The sequence below is a fragment of the Cynoglossus semilaevis genome, unplaced genomic scaffold (genome assembly GCF_000523025.1).
Source record: "Cynoglossus semilaevis isolate Cse_v1.0 unplaced genomic scaffold, Cse_v1.0 scaffold261, whole genome shotgun sequence".
Classification (NCBI taxonomy): Eukaryota; Metazoa; Chordata; class Actinopteri; order Pleuronectiformes; family Cynoglossidae; genus Cynoglossus; species Cynoglossus semilaevis.
Genome location: NW_007585133.1, coordinates 63,377 through 82,118, shown reverse-complemented (window position 1 = coordinate 82,118; position 18,742 = coordinate 63,377). Strand labels below are relative to the sequence as shown.

General features: G+C 40.0%; 1 protein-coding gene across 4 annotated transcripts in view; it reads right to left on the bottom strand.

The window, feature by feature from the left end:
- Positions 1-18,742, bottom strand: part of LOC103398856 (EGF-like repeat and discoidin I-like domain-containing protein 3) — a 116,925-nt gene that overhangs the window by 37,628 nt on the left and 60,555 nt on the right. For all 4 annotated transcript variants that reach the window (XM_017030947.2, XM_008337605.3, XM_008337604.3 and 1 more), the window contains one exon: positions 3,235-3,416. In XM_017030947.2, the coding sequence (XP_016886436.1) occupies positions 3,235-3,416 (182 nt within the window). The remainder of the gene's footprint in view (positions 1-3,234; positions 3,417-18,742) is intronic.

The following is an 18,742-nucleotide window of genomic DNA, read 5'->3' as shown; positions in this document are numbered from 1 at the left end:
ATATTTTTAATTGTTATGAAATTTAAACATTTTCACAGTCCACAAGTGCCTTCCAAGCAGGGAGTTTGTGATCCCTGATGTTTACGACACATAACAGCAGAGAAGCAAAGATTTGCCTTATGGCCTCATGTACTGTAATTAACTATTTCGCCCATATTTATTAATCCAAGGATGCCTGGGCCTCCATCACTGATTTTAGTTGTTCCATTGTTTCAACACAGCCGACAGTGAGAGCTGACATTGGCCAGAGCAGGAGCATATTTCCCTGAGGGGTTCAAATGCAATTTAACGTGTGAACTGGTGGCAGCTGGGCCAAAGAAAACTGATACAGCTGCAGCGCAAAGGTGTGTGAGATGTGATGAGTTCACACACAAACACATCTACATGGTTCAAATGTCTTAGCTACAACATGTTGATGTATTATTCAAAGTATGATGATGTAATGTTTGATTCATAAGTGAAGGTTTGTGGAGGGGAGCGATGACACTGACATGTAGCACCATGCACAGAATCAGACAAAATCTAAAAACATAAACATTTCAACTCTGCCCCTCATACATTTGTCATCTGTCAGTGAAACCGATTTCACATGCAAACAACATGTTGCATCGCTCTGGCCTGAGCTGAAAAAGCATATCACCACATCTTTAACATCTTCAACAAAACATACACACACACACACAGAGCAGTACACGTCTGTAATCACATCCTAATTATCTGGGCCTTGTTGTGAAACACACACAGTGCCTAAAGTCTACTGTGCAACATCCCATGTGGCGTCATTAAAGTCAAACAGTGTTCTATGTCCCTTTCTCTAAACCATCTCCATGTGCCATGTTGCAATTGGTCCATTCCTCGACTACTTGTTCAATTCAGTCTTTAATTTTTAACTGCTTTATATTTTCTATAGTATTTTTTACATCTGTCTCAGTCTCACAGTCAGTTATGTAATATATGTATGTATATGTATGTATACATTTTATATGTATTTTTATATGTACGGTATTTTATATTTTAAAATTTTTTCATTAGACTAATATTTTACCATTTAACAAAACAGAATTCATCAAAGGGAGTAAGACCTATATTTTGTGACAGCTGCATAAATGTTTGAAATATACATCACTTAAATACACATTTTATATTTTATAATCTATTTATACCATCTGGGACTGAGTTACACCTGGGGTGAACCTTGCAGCTGGACCAATCAACACAAACCTGAAAAATGAGTGAGTCTATGCTCTTACCCAGGAGAGTACATATCTGCAGGGAAGGAATGGTCTTTTTAGGTCTCAAGTCCTATTATTTTTATTTAAGCAAATCCAGAAACAGGTGCAGGGATTTAGAAAATGTAAAGATTTGAACACCTAATGGTTCATATCCTTAGCAAGAACTAGTAGCAGGACAGTGATCCAGTACAGGAAAGAGGAAAGTCAAACAAAATAAGAAAAATGTAGAGATTTAACAATTAACTGGTCTGATGATTGGAATTGAACCATTTTCACCATCTGCCCTGACAAATGACAAGGTTTGGAACCACAAACCTAATCCAACACCATCATCTACCTGAACCTGCCCAGTTGAAGAGGCTAATTCTGAAATAGCATTCCTGGAACTATTTTGAGTCATGCTATGCTATGTTAGCAGCCCGCTGATTGGACAATTAGAACAGTTTAATGTACATGATGATTTTTCTCATGGGAGACACCAGATTGCCCACATTCACAAGCCTTGTTAAGTGCACAGGAACCCATTTTTAATTTGTACCTCATTCTCTGTCTCCAAAGACTTTATTTGGGCAGTTGTTGAACTAAATCAAAAACCTGTGACTGAGTGCAGTTTGACAAAACCTTTTCTTTACAAGTTGTTGTAAGGGGGAAAACAGCACTGGAAAAACATTTTACTTTTTGTATATTGTATATAAAGAAAATTGGACTTGGCAAACGTTGGTAGTAGTAAGTCACATTTACCAAAATAATCAGAAAGTGAATTGGCCAAAAAAAATGTAACCAGTGCATTTCCAGCCTGTATTTGCCCAAAGAGACCCACATTATATGGTGTTTGTTGCAGGCTTATTTACATCACACACCACTGCAGCCTTATCACAGGTGGTATATTTAGAAGAAGAAAAAAAACAAGTTCTTATTAAAAAATGGTTTATGGTACTCCACTGTTTCTAGCACTTTCCAAACAACTTCAAAGATCAATTCAGAGTATTTCACTAGCTCCGGTGACCTTTAACAAAGGTTCAACCAGAGCGAAATGCTGAGAAAGGAGTCTTAAATCCTTCTAAAACCTAAATTAAAAACTCATACTCAAAGCCTTTTGCTGTTGTGGGCCTGAGGCGTTGGAAGATCTATTTCAAAAGCTAAGCCATTAGTGATTTTTTTTTAGTTCTTTCTTTCTCCGGTTCTCTTCTACCACCTTTAAATATATTGTATGGTGCTTTCACAATTCCTCAGTGGTGACTTTATGATATTTTTAACCACTTTACGATCGTCCTGCTTTTAACTTGTTGCCCTTTTGAGCATTTTGCAATTATTAACCAAAATTGCTTCATTAAGATTAATAGCAATAAATTAAAAGAGGCTCAGCTTAATTCAATATCAATAATTACCAATACCACCAGTCGGTAATGTGACTGTTGGGTGTTGTATAATTTTGGAACTAAAACCCTTAACTGCAGCTTGATTTGCACAACAGGATTTTCAGTGGTAAGAGTTTATTTTAAATATGCATTAGTGTGTACTATTATTTTGGTTGCCAGGGAACCTTTACTTTCACTGAATAGTTGCATTCGAGTGTAAAAATGTGTTGCTAAGTAACCCCTTAATGCAGATTTTGGCAGCAGTCAGCTGTGTTTTCAGCTGCTGGGTTACAACAGAAGAACCCTTTCACACTGTCACACTTGAATACACCTGCATCTGTTGGAGCCAAGCTTACACTTCTGTAACTCTTTTTTACCAGCTTGTGAGTCATTGCTTTTACATCTGTAACTAAAACAAGCATTAGCCCTGTTTCTTTATGTTTGTTTGTTGTTTTTTTTTTTTTGCCTTGTGATATTGGAAAATTTAATAAACCCAGTTTTACTATCATTCTAAAGTGGCTATTGAAAATAATAAAATGATTGTAGAATTTCTCTACATCTTGGGCTAACTGTATTCTAGATTCTGTGTTTGCCCGGCTCGGCTCCAGCTTTGTGTGCCTACCCCGTCCTGTCTTGTTTGTTACCTGGATCCATGGCCATCTGTCATTTTCCGCAGCGGTCCAGGCATTGACCAGTCCCTTCTTGTTGAGGCGTGCAAAGTACGGGTACCACTTCTGCAACCCAAAGAGAGCGCGGTGGGTGGAAGAGGCTGTTATCTGTTGGTTGGAGATTATCCCGCCCTCCATGCCCAGTGGTCCAGAGCATTCTGATTGAAAAGCAGAAAGAAGAGAAAAATATGAGCTTTCATATAGTCCCAATACTCACATGTGTGATATTCTCTGTACTGCATACAAATGTTCATACAAAGATAAAAGCCTTTTCATGTGTTTCACTGTAGTTTCCCTTGAATCAGAGAGTATTCTTCTTCATGTCTTTCCGTCAGTGACAAACACAACAAATCTCTCTATTTATATTACAACCAGAGAATGTGGAATATTTCTGTTGTCTCCCATTAGTTCAGCATAATTGTTGCTTTCAACTGTCATAGGAGAACAAAAGCTTTACTTAGAAGATAATCCAGTTGTCTCAATTAACAGAACATGTCCTACACAACTTACAAATGACAGCAGGGAGATGTATGTGGTTCACACTGTTTGTATCTTTGTCTAATGCAGATGTTGTGGAGTTATAAAGGAAAAGGAAAGTGAACTCCTTGTCATTGTGACACAGCACACCACTGCACACAACCAAATGTGACCTCTGCATTTAACCCATCAAAGTTCACAAAGTGAACAGTGGCAGTAAATGGCTGATGAAAATGTGTTAGCAGCTTGTGAATGTATCATTTACATAGTACACTATTACAAAGCGTCACATCACGTGCTGTAGTACTAGGAGCCCGGGGGTTGCCTATGGATTAGTGATTAAATTGCAGGACTGACAGTTTGATTCCAGCCTGTAGCAGGGCTGTGGTTTGTGTAGTTGACTGCTCCTGTGTGTTCAGTGTGTATCAGCGGAGTGTCTCAAGGGTTGATAAACATACAGAGTAATATCAATAATTAACAGAGCGGAATTACCTTGTCACAGCATGAGTATTTTTTTTTAAATACATCAATTTTGGTAGGTTTACATCTGGACCAGGTGGAGTGTATATTTTTATACTACAATATAAACAAAATGGCCCTGAGGAAAAGTACCATCACTGTGGACTGTGCCAAGACACTTAAACACTCAACTGTGGCTTTTTAATTTATGGCTAGATCACATGTGACTGTCATTCTTCAGAATCCCTTCAGTTTAAATCAAATGATGCACAAAAGTGGCAGATGCAATAAAAAGCATCTCTGCTGTGCATATAATCCACACCACACTTTCAAACTCATGAAACTGCTTTTCAATAAAAAACAAGGAGTTTATTTCCAAGAGAGTGGGTGATAAATAAATGTTGCTAGTAACTGTAGTTTAGAGAATTTTTAGAGATGTTTTAAACCAACTCTCCAAAAATGATCAACTTTTTTTTTCTTTTTTCTTTTTTTTTTTTTTAATCGAATGACTTTGATTCCTGTCAGACATAATGGCACATGCAGTGTAACAGGGAAACAGGTAGGGCCAAAATCCAGCACTTGAGAGACATGGATCAGTGGCAGGAAGTCTATTCATTGTAGTTCAAACTTAAAAACTGAAACTCACAGATGTCAAAGGATAAGAAGCAAAGATTTCCAAACTAAGAACAATCAACACAAACCAGGTACACTAAGCAATAACCCGGAAGGAAGCAGGGAGGTAGTGCACCACTTGACACAAGTGAAACTAATGAACAAGGAATCACAAGACACAGGTAAGTGTGACGACACAGAGTAACAAAGAAAAACAGATGGGCGGGCAAGGAGACAGACAGACCTGACTCAGTCTATATGGCCAGTAAATATGTATTTTTGTTTTAAGGATTATAAATCTATTTTAAAATGTAACAATAGAAGAGACAATGATCCTATAGTGATTGAATGTATCAAAAAGGAAAATAATAATAAGAATGTGAAACTGATGAAACTGTCTTCTAAAAGTTCATGTTCTTTTAGAAGAAAAACTTTTGGGGATGTAAATGTATGTGTTCATGTCAACCAGCACTGAGGGAAAGCCTTTGGTTATGGTCACCTGTTCCCGCTCCTGGCCGGCTTCTTGTCCATCTCCAGCTTCTTCGCTTGTTCGTGTTTCTTCTTCAGGTAGTTTCCATCTTCTCTGAAGGCCGCCAGCTGCATCCAGCAGGTCTGGATGCTGCAGCTGCCGGACACTCCGTGACATTTACACGCTCTCCTCATGGTACTTTTTACTGCCTGTGGGGGGAGAGAGGGAGTGGGGGAGAGAGAGAGAGAGAGAGAGAAGACTTCACTGTGCACATGTGTGTGTAAGAGTGTGTATGTTAGTATGTAGTCTAATAAATCACTTTCACTTCACTGGTTTTTCCTTCAGTGTGACTCAACCACATCCAGAATGATGATGAGAGTTGATGTAGGTGGTGACGGTGGTGGTCGCCTACTGCTGAGGCTGAAAGAAGCATGAAGATAAACAGCTTTTATCTCAGGATGTGGTAAAAACTGTTATAGCCAAAGGCCTTAGGGTGTGAAATTAGAAACGAAAAACGACACCTGCTGGTTTAGCACTGACCCCGGCTGCATTCAAATTCTTAGCTGTGGTGTACATTGTAATTTAGGGAGACAATAGATAACCCAGTCTATAATTGAGTGGCTCACTCTGCTGGACAGCAAATGGGAAATAAATGAGGAGGTTTGTCACTCAGCAAGATATTAAAACCAAAGTTTTTATCCTCAAAGCATGCAGTTTTAAAAACCATGTCACAGTGAAATAATTAAATGTTAATTATCTCAAAATAAGCTTCTCTAAATAGAAAAAACAAAAAGGATTTTTACTAACAGAATACATCAGTGGCTCATGTGGCTCTACACCAACATGCGGCTAGAAATATGATTGAAGCCACATTAGGTCAGGCTGCTGCGCACAACAAGTATAGAAAGCCTTAAATACCATGCTGGTGTTTTCCAATTTTAACATTTTCAAGTCAATGCCTATAGGTTGTCAACAAACAAAGCAAAGACATAATTTCATATGTTTGACTTTGCTGCAGCATAAAGGACCAAGAAAAAGCTGTTTTTCACCCATAACATCATCTACATTCTACATAACATTATGTGTTTTTGTGGCAGACCAGTTTTCCTATGCTGTATGAGAAGTTTCTGTTCTGGATAATAGGGCATTAATGACTTTGAAGAGTCGTCTATCATCATATTGACAATGGAGAAACAAGCAGTATCCAGTAATGAGATTAAAAAAAGTTTGATTTTAGACCAAAATTACATTTTTGATGACTTCTTTATAAATACACTGTATATTACAAAAATTGAATAAAATAACAATAAACCAAGTACAGCTCATTCAGTGTCAGTGAGAAATCAGTAAGTCATAAATCTCCTAGAGAAAATGTCCCCGTTTGATTGGTGAGTAAAATAGTTTTTTAAGGAAGAATGCCAGTGTTTGTTTTTTTTAATCCTATAAAACCCAAACCATTAAATAATTGACCGTAAATTCCAATTCTTTGAACTTCGACCCTTTACTGGTCAAATATATTTTTTCATATATGAGTTTGTTGAACAAACAAAAACATAATAAAACAAATTCCAAATTCCAAATATATAAAGTGCTACCATAATGCAGTAATGAGAAATCCACAAATAGAACTGGCTGGGTGGAAGTCTGAACATAATATATATATTTATATTATATATATTGTTTATTTATACATATATTATATATATTTATAATTATGTATTATTATATAATATGATACAGCGAGTTACATATCTAATTTTTTACTCTAAATCTACCAAATTATGTAATTTAAAAAATAAAAGACTGTATGTTGCTTGATGTTATATAAAATGAATGAAATACAATAAAATGACAATTGACTGATTCAGAGTGACAAGTATATATTATACATATTTATATTTATAATACATATATATTTATATTATATTTTTATATGTATAATATATATTTATATATAAATTATATCTTCTGTGGAACAGTGACACACGAATAGCACGAAAGGAAGTGACGTTCCCTCAGGTGCTGTGGGAACCGGCAGTAACACTGAACTCTCCGATGGGTTTTAATCGTTTTCACTCCATTATTTTGGGTTAACAGTCGTTCACATTAGTGCTGTTTGTGGCCGCGGGCTCTTGTTTTCATTAGAGAGGCTGTAAAGGCCTCATGACGTGCTGTCATCAGCGTAAGGATGGTGACAAAAATGAAAGAGAAGGTTTAGATCATATGTGTCCAACTCAGGGCCCGCGGTCCAAATGCGGCCCGCCAAGTCATTTTGCGTGGCCCACTGGAGCTTAAAAAAGTTAAATTACCTGCTTCCGTGCTGCTGAGTTTCTTAACTTGACAAAAATATATTTCACAGAGCAGTGAACAATATTTGATACTGAAACCTGTATTAATACACTATGACTGGTTGTGGTGTGTTGTACCAAATTGCTGAGTGAATGAGTTGATGGTTTGAATGCAGAGGACACATTTCAAATGTACAACGACGATAAAGGAGATTCCTCTTCCTCTTCCTCTTCCTCTTCCTCTTCCTCTTCCTCTTCCTCTTCCTCTTCCTCTTCCTCTTCCTCTTCCTCTTCCTCTTCCTCTTCCTCTTCCTCTTCCTCTTCCTCTTCCTCTTCCTCTTCCTCTTCCTCTTCCTCTTCCTCTTCTTCTTCTTCTTTGTCTTCTAATCACTTTTCTCTATCTAATTCTTCCCCTCTCTCTCCTCTCAGGCCAGTTGATTGAGCGAGTTCTGCTCTCCTCCATGTTGAACCCCAGTGAACAGTGGCAGACGTATCGTCACCACGGGCGGATTCTCAGCCTGGAATATCGTCTCCGCTTCCGTTGTGACTCCAACTACTACGGACCGTTCTGTAACAAGTTCTGCCGGTCCCGCGACGACTTCTTCGGCCATTTTAACTGTGACCACAGCGGCTCCAAGGTCTGCATGGACGGTTGGACCGGGCATGAGTGCAAAGATGGTGAGGGAGTGAATAATATTTCAAAATGTAAAAGACAAAAATGCCTTGATTGATTTCGATCTGGAATTTATTTTAATAGAATTTTTCTCTAAATTCCAATCTATTTGTAAGAACACCGTGTCCTGCTCAGATCATATTTATAACCAACAAAATAAATCACCAGTTTTTTTTTCTAAAGGCCAGAAAGCTTTTCTCGTTTTCTCATCAATGGTCTTGGCCTGAATTAAGCCAGCCACTAGGGTACACGAAGCCGTGTTTATAGTGCCGGTCCCAAGCCCGGATAAATGGTGAGGGTTGCGTCAGGAAGGGCATCCGGCGTAAAACGTTTAGCTAAATCAAATATGCAGATCAATAAAACGATTTCTATACCGGATCGGTCGAGGCCCGGGTTAACAACGACCGCCAACAGTGCCGTTGACCAACAGGGCACTGATGGAAATTGGACTACTGTTGGTCAGAGACAGAGTCAGAGACAGAGAAGAAGAGGAGGGCGTTTGGTTAGGAGAAAAAGAGAAAAGATGAAGAATAGAAGTGTTAGTCTGAAGTTTGGAACTTTGAATGTAGGTACAATGACAGGGAAAAGTAGAGAAATAGCTGATGTGATGGAGAGAAGAAGAGTAGATATTTTGTGTGTGCAGGAGACCAGGTGGAAGGGCAGTAAGGCTAGAAACATTGGAGGAGGCTACAAACTGTTTTATCATGGTTCAGATGGGAAGAGAAATGGAGTAGGGGTGATCCTAAAGGAAGAATATGTAAGAAATGTGGTAGAGGTGAAAAGAGAGTCAGACAGGTTGATGTGTGTGAAGGTAGAAGTAGAAGGAGAGATGATTAATGTTGTTAGTGGTTATGCCCCACAGGTGGGCTGTGAGTTGGAAGAAAAGGAGAAGTTCTGGAAGGAGCTAGATTGGATGGTAGAGAGTATCCCCAGGAGAGAGAGAGTGGTGATTGGAGCAGACCTAAATGGTCATGTAGGGGAAGGGAACAGAGGAGATGAGGAAGTGATAGGCAGGTTTGGTGTTAGGGAGAGAAACGTAGAAGGACAGGCAGTGGTAGATTTTGCAAAGAGAATGGAAATGGCTGTGGTAAACACATATTTCCAAAAGAAAGAGGAACATAGGGTGACTTACAAGAGTGGAGGCAGGTCCACACAGATAGATTATATTCTATGTAGAAGATGTAATCTGAGGGAGATTAGAGACTGTAAGGTGGTGGCAGGTGAGAGTGTAGCCAAACAACATCGGATGGTAGTGTGTAAAATGACGATGGAGGTGACAAAAAGGAAGAGAGTGAAGACAGAGCAGAAGATCAAGTGGTGGAAACTAAGGAAAGAGACATGTTGTGAAGACTTCAGGAAGGAAGTAAGGGCAGTTCTGGGTAGTGTTGAGATATTCCCAGATGATTGGGAGACTACAGCTGCAGTGATGAGGGAGACAGGTAGGAAGGTGCTAGGTATGTCCTCTGGGCAGAGAAAGGAGGACAAAGAGACCTGGTGGTGGAATGAGGAGATCCAGGAGAGTGTGCAGAGAAAGAGATTAGCGAAGAAGAGATGGGACAGTGACAGAACAGAAGAGAACAGACTGGAGTACAAAGAGAGGACAAGGGAGGTGAAGAGGGAAGTGGCCAAGGCCAAACAAAAGGCATATGAGGAGTTGTATGAGAGTTTGGAAACAAAGGAAGGAGAAAAGGAGTTGTATAGATTGGCGAGACAGAGAAATCAAGCTGGGAAGGATGTGCAGCAGGTGAGGTTGATTAAGGACAGAGAGGGGAATGTGATCACAAGTGAGGAAAGTGTGCTGAGAAGATGGAAGGAATACTTTGAGGAGTTGTTAAATGAGGAAAATGAAAGGGAAAGTAGAAACGAGGAGCCAGAGACTAGTAGGAAGAAGGTAGATCAGGTTAGAAAGGATGAAGTTAGAAAAGCCCTGAAGAGGATGAAGAGTGGAAAGTCAGTTGGTCCTGATGACATACCAGTGGAAGTATGGAAGTGTTTAGGAGAAGTGGCAGTAAATTTCCTGACTGGTTTGTTTAACAGAATTTTAGAGACTGGCAAGATGCCTGATGAGTGGAGAAAAAGTGTTCTGGTGCCAATTCATAAGAAGGGTGATGCACAGAGTTGTAACAACTACAGAGGGATAAAGTTGATGAGCCATACAATGAAGATTTAGGAAAGAGTAGTTGAAGCTAGGTTGAGGCAGGAAGTGGAGATTTGTGAACAACAGTATGGTTTCATGCCTAGGAAGAGTACCACAGATGCAATATTTGCCTTGAGGATGTTGATGGAGAAGTACAGGGAAGGTCAGAAGGAGCTGCATTGTGTATTTGTAGATCTAGAAAAGGCATATGACAAAGTGCCAAGGGAGGAATTGTGGTTTTGTATGAGGAAGTCAGGAGTGGCAGAGAAGTATGTTAGTTTGGTGCAGGACATGTATGAGAATAGTACAACAGTAGTGAGGTGCGCTGTTGGGAGGACAGAAGACTTCAAAGTGGAGGTGGGACTACATCAAGGATCGGCCCTGAGCCCCTTCTTGTTTGCTGTGGTGATGGACAGATTGACAGATGAGGTCAGACAGGAGTCCCCATGGACTATGATGTTTGCAGATGACATTGTGATCTGTAGTGAGAGTAGGCAGCAGCTAGAAGAGAACCTAGAGAGGTGGAGGTTTGCACTAGAAAGAAGAGGAATGAAGGTCAGTCGCAGCAAGACAGAGTACATGTGTGTAAACGAAAGGCAGAACAGTGAAATAGTGAGGCTACAAGGAGCAGAGGTGGTGAAGGTGCAGGAGTTTAGGTACTTAGGATCAACTGTTCAGAGCAGCGGAGACTGTGGAAGAGAGGTGAAGAATAGAGTACAGGCAGGATGGAACAGCTGGAGAAAAGTGTCAGGAGTGATCTGTGACAGAAGAGTGTCAGCTAAGGTGAAGGGAAAGGTTTACAGGACAGTGGTGAGACCAGCCATGATGTATGGTTTAGAGACAGTAGCAATAGGCAGAAGACAGGAGGAGGAGCTGGAGGTGGCAGAGTTAAAGATGCTAAGATTCTCTTTAGGAGTGACAAGAATGGACAGACTCAGGAATGAGGTCATTAGAGGGACAACACAGACAGGAAGGTTTGGAGAAAAAGCTAGAGAAGCCAGATTGAGATGGTTTGGACATGTGCAGAGGAGGGACAGTGGATACATTGTTAGAAGAATGTTTGAGATGAAGCTACCAGGTAGAAGAAAGAGAGGAAGGCCAAAGAGGAGATATATGGATGCAGTGAGGGAGGACATGCAGATAGATAGTAGAGTCAGAGTAGAAGATGCAGAGAACAGGGAAAGATGGACATCAATTATTTGCTATTGCAACCCCTGATAAAGGGACAAAGCTGAAAGAAAAATAGATTTTCAACACGGTTTTACTAAAACATAAATCATGAAATTTTAGGTATTTTCACATTGCATCAACCCAGTAACTATTCCTATTGATGTTTTATTAAAAAATGTAATGTTTTTCTCATCTTAACCTTTTCAAACTTGGCAAAGTTCTTGTTCAAATTACCACCTGTGTCCAAATCCTGAGTAATGACAATCTTGTAGTGTCACTGGAAGGCCCGCTAATGAGGGATTAATGCATACTGCATGTATCATGGAATGTAGTATGTATCATGGTATCATGTGGAGGGCTGTAAAACTCATGTATCAAATATGATACGTTTGGCGTTATAGGGTTAATTAGTAAATTGCAAATTGGACATTGATGTAGCTGACTTTCCAACATGTGTTCTAACAAAATAACGCAAGCAATTTAATTATGCTACAAATATGGTGGCTGCACATTTATTTGGGCTGCAATGTAGGCGACTGGGTGTGAAAAAAAATGATCAAAAATCAATTCTGACTATTCAAGTTCTTCTTTTTCTTTATTAACCTAAATTGTAAACACACACACACACACACACACACACATTGTAAGAGAAAATTAACAAAGGATGCAAAAGTTAGTTTTAGCTGTTTCTTCATGTGTGAGCCACTCTGTCTACTCAACACAGCGGACCCAGTATGTGTCCTCCACAACATTCATTCATTCATGTTTCTTGGGTTATCGTTAGTGAAAAATCCACAGCTGATTTCAACTTCTATTTAAGGGTGATAAAGATTATTGGCTGTACTTCCCTCTGACATTTCTTTCCACATGTTGATGGGAAAAAGGGGGCAGTCAGAGAGTCTGATAAACTGGCAGGGGAAATAGATTTAGGTCATGTTGGTAGAATTTGTTGTCTTTCTTTTAGCACAAGCAGAACCATTTAAACATTATGATAACCACCATTTTGATATAAGCTGTGACCATGTGACCTAAACATTCTGCAGATGTCCTAAATCCTGAGCACCTTATTGGTTCATTTGTGACATATTCACTTTTATATCTGCTGCATTTCTTGGACAGACATTGGGTACCATAGCACATGCAGTGTGACTATTGTGTCCAGACACTGCTGGTCCTTCTCACCTTGTGGCAATGATGGACCACTTTTAACGAGCTGCCTGCCAGTCGTCCGTCACCGCAGCTGAGGCAGTCAGCCCCCGGGCCTTGGCCTACTGGCCTCTGAGCATACATCAGCCCCCCAATCCCCCCAGAACAGAACACATCACTAACACTGGCAGTGCCATGATGTGACAGCTAAATCAATCTCCCACAATCCCTACCTACAGCCTCAACAAATTAGAGTCTCACTGAAATTTTCCAGCACACGAGTCCTAATGAGCAAGCAGTAGCATGCGGGGATAAGGGAAAATTGTATTACATTTTCTGCACAGATGTCAGTAACACAACAGATTTCTTCTGCAGATGACAAATGAGGTTGAATTAAATGTAGCAGTATTTAAAACAACAAGTCTTTCAAGGTGTGTTAGTCACACGGTCCACTGTGAATAATATTTAAATGTCAAGAAAAATGTTTTTAATAAAACACCGTGATTAGAAAAACATCCTCTGGATGAGAAACAACATTAGAGAGAGTTTAAGTCTTGGTTAAAAAAGATGTTTTAGTTAGGAATGCCAGAAATGCTAACTGCCAATGCTGTGTAGGGACAACCATAATATTATCAGTACATGTCTTTAAATGGCTCTTTAATCCAGTGATTACCAAACACTGAGAGATCATCAGGTGTACCATGGAAAAGTATCCAATTACACTTCTTACAATTCTTTCTGAAAACGTTATTTCATTCACTGTAATTTGACTTTTTTTGTGTGACAGGTAGAACAATCAAATAGACTTCCCTAGGTGGCCACCACCTAAAAAAATAATTCCTAAAACCCCACTGTTGATTCAGTGGTGTTCATTTCAGGTAGACACAGTATACCCAGACACTGTACAGTATGTCTTCTTAATCTGCAGTGGCCAAATGTGCGTGGGCAAGTTATGCACACACATATGGACTGTGTGGGCTGAAAGCACCAGTCAGAGGAGACAGGGAGATCTTCCACACAGCTGCCAGACAGAAACTGACTACATTTTCAGTGGAAGAAATACAGCTTGTAATAAAATTAAAAATGAAATTCCAATGTAGAAATGTTAAGCTCTACAGGGGCTGGACAATGAAACTGAAACGCCTGGTGACCAAAGGTTTGGCTATAGCAGCCCAGTCATGTATATTGACCCTGGAAGCTCCCGACAGACAGTTGTTGGTGGAAGCAGGAAAGTTGAGGTGCACATTTAATTCTGCAGTGAGTTGGGCAGCTGTGGTTTTATGTTTTTTGGATAGAATCCGAGTTAGCACCCAGACATCCCTTTCAGGCAGCTTTCTCTTGCGTCCACAGTTACTCCTGTTGGATATGATTCGTCCTTCTTGGTGGTATGCTGACATTATCCTGGATACTATGATCGCAGATGAGCCAGCAAGACGTGCACCAACAATTTGTCCTCTTTTGAACTCTCATATGTCACCCATAATGTTGTGTGCATTGCAGTGCAATATTTTAAGCAAAACTGTGTATTATTCTGCTAATTGATCCTTCACACTATGCTCCTATTGGTGCAATATGCAATCAATGAAGTTTGGCCACCTGACTCGTCAAATGGTTACCATTAAACCTCCAACACTAGATTGGCCAGTGTTTCAGTTTCATTGTCCAACCCCTGTAGGTTTTGGTAAATAAATCCACACAATGATTTTCTTCCCAATGATAATCTCTGATCACAAGGATTGTTTGACATACCCTGCTCCAGTGCAATGCAGTAATATTCTGGTGTTGTGAAACATTATCCTAAAGAAACTCTATTAGAAGGCTTGTTAACTAAAAAAAGGCAAGGTGCGATTGATATATTACCATTACCAAGAGACAAATATTAGGTCTCATTAGGTGTGACAAAAATCTATATATATTAGTTATATATTTTTGGTAAGGGATATGTATGTTTATTTGTTCTGTATATGTATGGTATACAGCCTGAACTCCAACCTTGTTTGTTTCTCCCACTGCTCACCGTCATACTCTTTTATCATTTCATCCTTCTTAGGTAAATAAACCCACTGCTTTTACTTCTTCTTCACTGCTAAAGTTGTCATGATACCAAAATGAGTAACCACGATACTATACCAGACAAAGTATCACGGTTCCGGGTATTATCGCGATACTGCTGCCTTTATAATTATTATTATTATATTTATGAACTGCAATGTATTTGTACAAGGTATACTTATTAATTACTCATAATGTTGTTTGGTGGATCATAAACATAATACTGGCAAAGAATTGGACTGAAATAAATATTTTTATGAATAACATTTATTAAAAACTTAAAATTGAAAATAAAAAACAAAAACAAACAGATCCACTGGCCTTTAAAAAAATCTATTTGACAATAATACTTCTTCTCTAACATAATAAACCATATAGGACAAAATAGAATTAACAGAAACTGATTACATGTGAAAACTATATTTTTATGCATTTTCTAGGTTCTTTGTATTTTGACATTCTTTAACTCTTCATTCCTCAGCCTATACACGGAGCATATAGCCCTAATATTAGCCAATGAGAACATAAACAGGGCATACTAACCTGGTATTCTACATATAATGAACAAATCTGGGTGATGACACTGCAGATGTTTTATGAGGTTGAATGTGTTCCCTCTTTTGGCTCTTATAGCTTGGTGGCAGAGCCTGCACAATGGACGGCCATCGTCTACTGCTTTATTGTTTGTGCCTTGCTTAAGACCAAAATAGTTCCAAATGTGACTTTTGGAGTTAGGTTTTTTGAGAAACATTAGTTGTGCCACATAAAAGGACATAAAGGCTCTTACAAAGCCCTTTCTCTTTTTTTCCCCCATCTAGGGTCTTCAGACCACACCACTGTTATGCTAACACCGGCATACAGACCACTGGTCAAAACAACCAAACCAGGAAAGAAACAGGGGTGTGGCCTGAGGGGTCGTCAGAGGCACACCAGGACTGTTTCCACCACAGTCTGGAGCATGTTCAGACAGGCAGCCACACACAACAATATCACTGACCTCCAGGAGTATACAGAGACTGTAACTGCCTACATGCACAAGTGCATCGACGGCATTACAGTCACCAGAACCATATCCATTCAGGCATATCAGAAGTCACTGCTCACAGGGGAGGTCCGCAGGCTCCTGAGGGCTCGAAATTCTGCATTTCGAGCCGGGGATGCGGTGAGCCTGAAAACAGCCAGGGCCAATATGTCACAAGGCACCAGAGAGGCCAAGAGACATAACTCTAAGAGGATCTTCAATCACTTCAGTGACAGCAGAGACACCAGGAACCTGTGGCAAGGGATCCAGACCATCACGTACTACAAGCCTTCATCGCAGACCTGCGACAACTCCACCTCTCTGCTGAACTAACTGAACTCTCTTTGCTCGCTTTGAGGCAGACAACTACACCCTGGCACAGAAGTCTCCAACCCGGCGACCAGGTTCTGACGCTATCCACCAACAGCGTGAGAGACTGCGCCGTGTCCTTACAGACATCTTCAACAGCTCACTGAGCCAGGGTGTTGTTCCCAAGTGCCTCAAAGCTACCACCATCAACCCAGTCCCAAAGACTTCATCTCCCTCTGGCTTCAATGACTACCGCCCGGTCGCACTCACCCCATCATAATAAAGTGCTTTGAGTGGCTAGTCATGCAGCACATCAAATCTGCCCTCCCACCAGCCTTGGATCTCTTTCATTTTGCCTACCGGTCCAACCGTTCTACTGCCCTTCACTCAGCCCTCACCCACCTAAAGACAAAAGACACTTATTAGGCCATAAGGTGAACTCTATTTTCGTTTCATCTTGCTCTGACATCTGCAAACTACACAAACTTAACTTCATAAAAAAAACGAGTTACGTAAAAAAAAAAGTTTGTCACAATAAAATCCTGCCCATTTTTTATGGCGAGTCATTTTATGCCGAACTAGTTTCTTCAAGGCGTAATAAGATTTTGGTTCGTGAGCGGTGGCACAGTTCGACACGTGATCGTGCTAAACCAATCGATTAGCTGATTGATGTCAACACTTTCGGCAACTCGGCTCCTTTCATGGTTTTGCTTAACATTACCGATAGAGAGGAATTCTCCCAAAAGTCTTCTAAAGTGGGCCAAATGGATTCTATTCTTTATGGATTCTAAACTGCTTAATACATAGCCGCCTGCACGAAGAACAATGAGGAAAATAGACAATAAGGTGAACTTTATCTGTTAAGTCATTTTGATCAATAAAAGGAAGTAATCAATGCCAAGGACCATTTGTTTATTCATTTGTTCATTTATTCGCTCCCAACTAAATACAACACTAACCAACCATAAAAAAACATTCTTTATTAAAACATATATAAAACAATACAAAACAGCATAATAAAATGAATAGCAATGTTAACAATGCAACCACAGCAATACAACTGTGAGGCAATAGGCTATGTATAGGTGAGACTATGTATAGGAGTGAGGTTAGCCGTCTGGCCTTGTGGTGCAAACACAACAATCTCTGCCTGAACGTGGAAAAGACAAAGGAGATTGTTGTGGACCCAACACACCCAGCAGACTCCCCTGGTGTGCTGGGTGCACGCTGGTGAGCAGCACCAAGTTCCTGGGAGTGCACATCTCTGAAGACCTCCTAGACAATCAACACCACATCGCTGGCCAAAAAAGCCCAACACCGCCTATACTTGCAAGCAAGAGCACTGGCCCCCATAATGCAGACCTTCTATAAGGGCGCCATGGAGAGCATCCTGACCAACTGCATCACTGTGTGGTATGGTGCCTGCACCATGTCTTGCCACAAGACCCTACAACACATCGTGAGAGCAGCTGAGAGGATCATCGGTGCCTCTCTCCCCTCTATTTAGAACATCTACAACACCTGCCTCACCCACAAGTCCATCAAGATTGCAGGTGGCCCCTCCCACTCAGCTTACAACCTCTTCGGCCTACTGCCATCGGGTAGGAGACTGCAGAATTTCCGAGCCAGAACCAGCAGGCTCAAAGACAGTATCCACCAGGAGGAGACTCAACTCCCTACCTGCTCTGCCCTCGCTCACCCCTCTGTCACACACAGACTCTAATGTGCCCCTCCTATCCTCCCCATCTCACACACACAGTCTCTGCTCTCCCCTTCCCATCTCCTCTGTTCCCTGCATGCACTGACCCTGCTCTACACCTTCTACTCATTTGTGCTCAATTATTTGCAATATATGAATAAAATAAAAAAAGACTGTGGATCCTCATTAACATACTGCACTATCCCATGTAGTACCTCACCCTCAACCAAATAAGCTAAGTCATTACCGTCTTTATTGATTCACCACTTATTGTTCATCCAGTCTATAATTACTGAGTAATGTCACAGCACATTTTTTTAGTATATATTCTCACAAGTGTGTTTCTTTGTACTTTGTACATATATTGTTAGTTTATTTCCCTTCCACTTGTAAATATCTCCTCTACTTATATTCTTCTGCCATTTTGCACCATGGGTCTGAGAGGGCTGCAATTACAATCTGCCATATATCCTGTATGTAAGACATATTTGACAATAAAGTTAAATTTGACTTTGAGTTTGATTTTCTTTCTTTACAGCTGGTTGTAAAATTCTGCACTCAGAGTAAAGCTAGAACTGGACGTAAAGACCAGAGCCAGAGTTAAATTAAGTAAAGAAGCCAAACCAAGGTAAAGACCATAAACCCTACTGTTCAGAACAAATCAGATTTGGCCTAAAATGGTTTAAAAAAACATTGGTGTCTCTAACAAATGGCCACAACAATAATGGCTCAAATATATAAATTAGGGAAAACTATGTATAATGTAGTTCAATAAATTACTTCTAAATATGACCATGTTACATAATGTAGTCAAAATAAACAGAAAGACATTATGTAAAGAACAATGTTAAAATGTTCGGGTGATGCTAAAAGTGTAATAGCTAAAGAAGGTTTTTATAACAAGCAAAGTGCACTTAGACCAGATGATGTCAGTAACAACAACATTACCTTGTAATTTTGATAATGCACTCT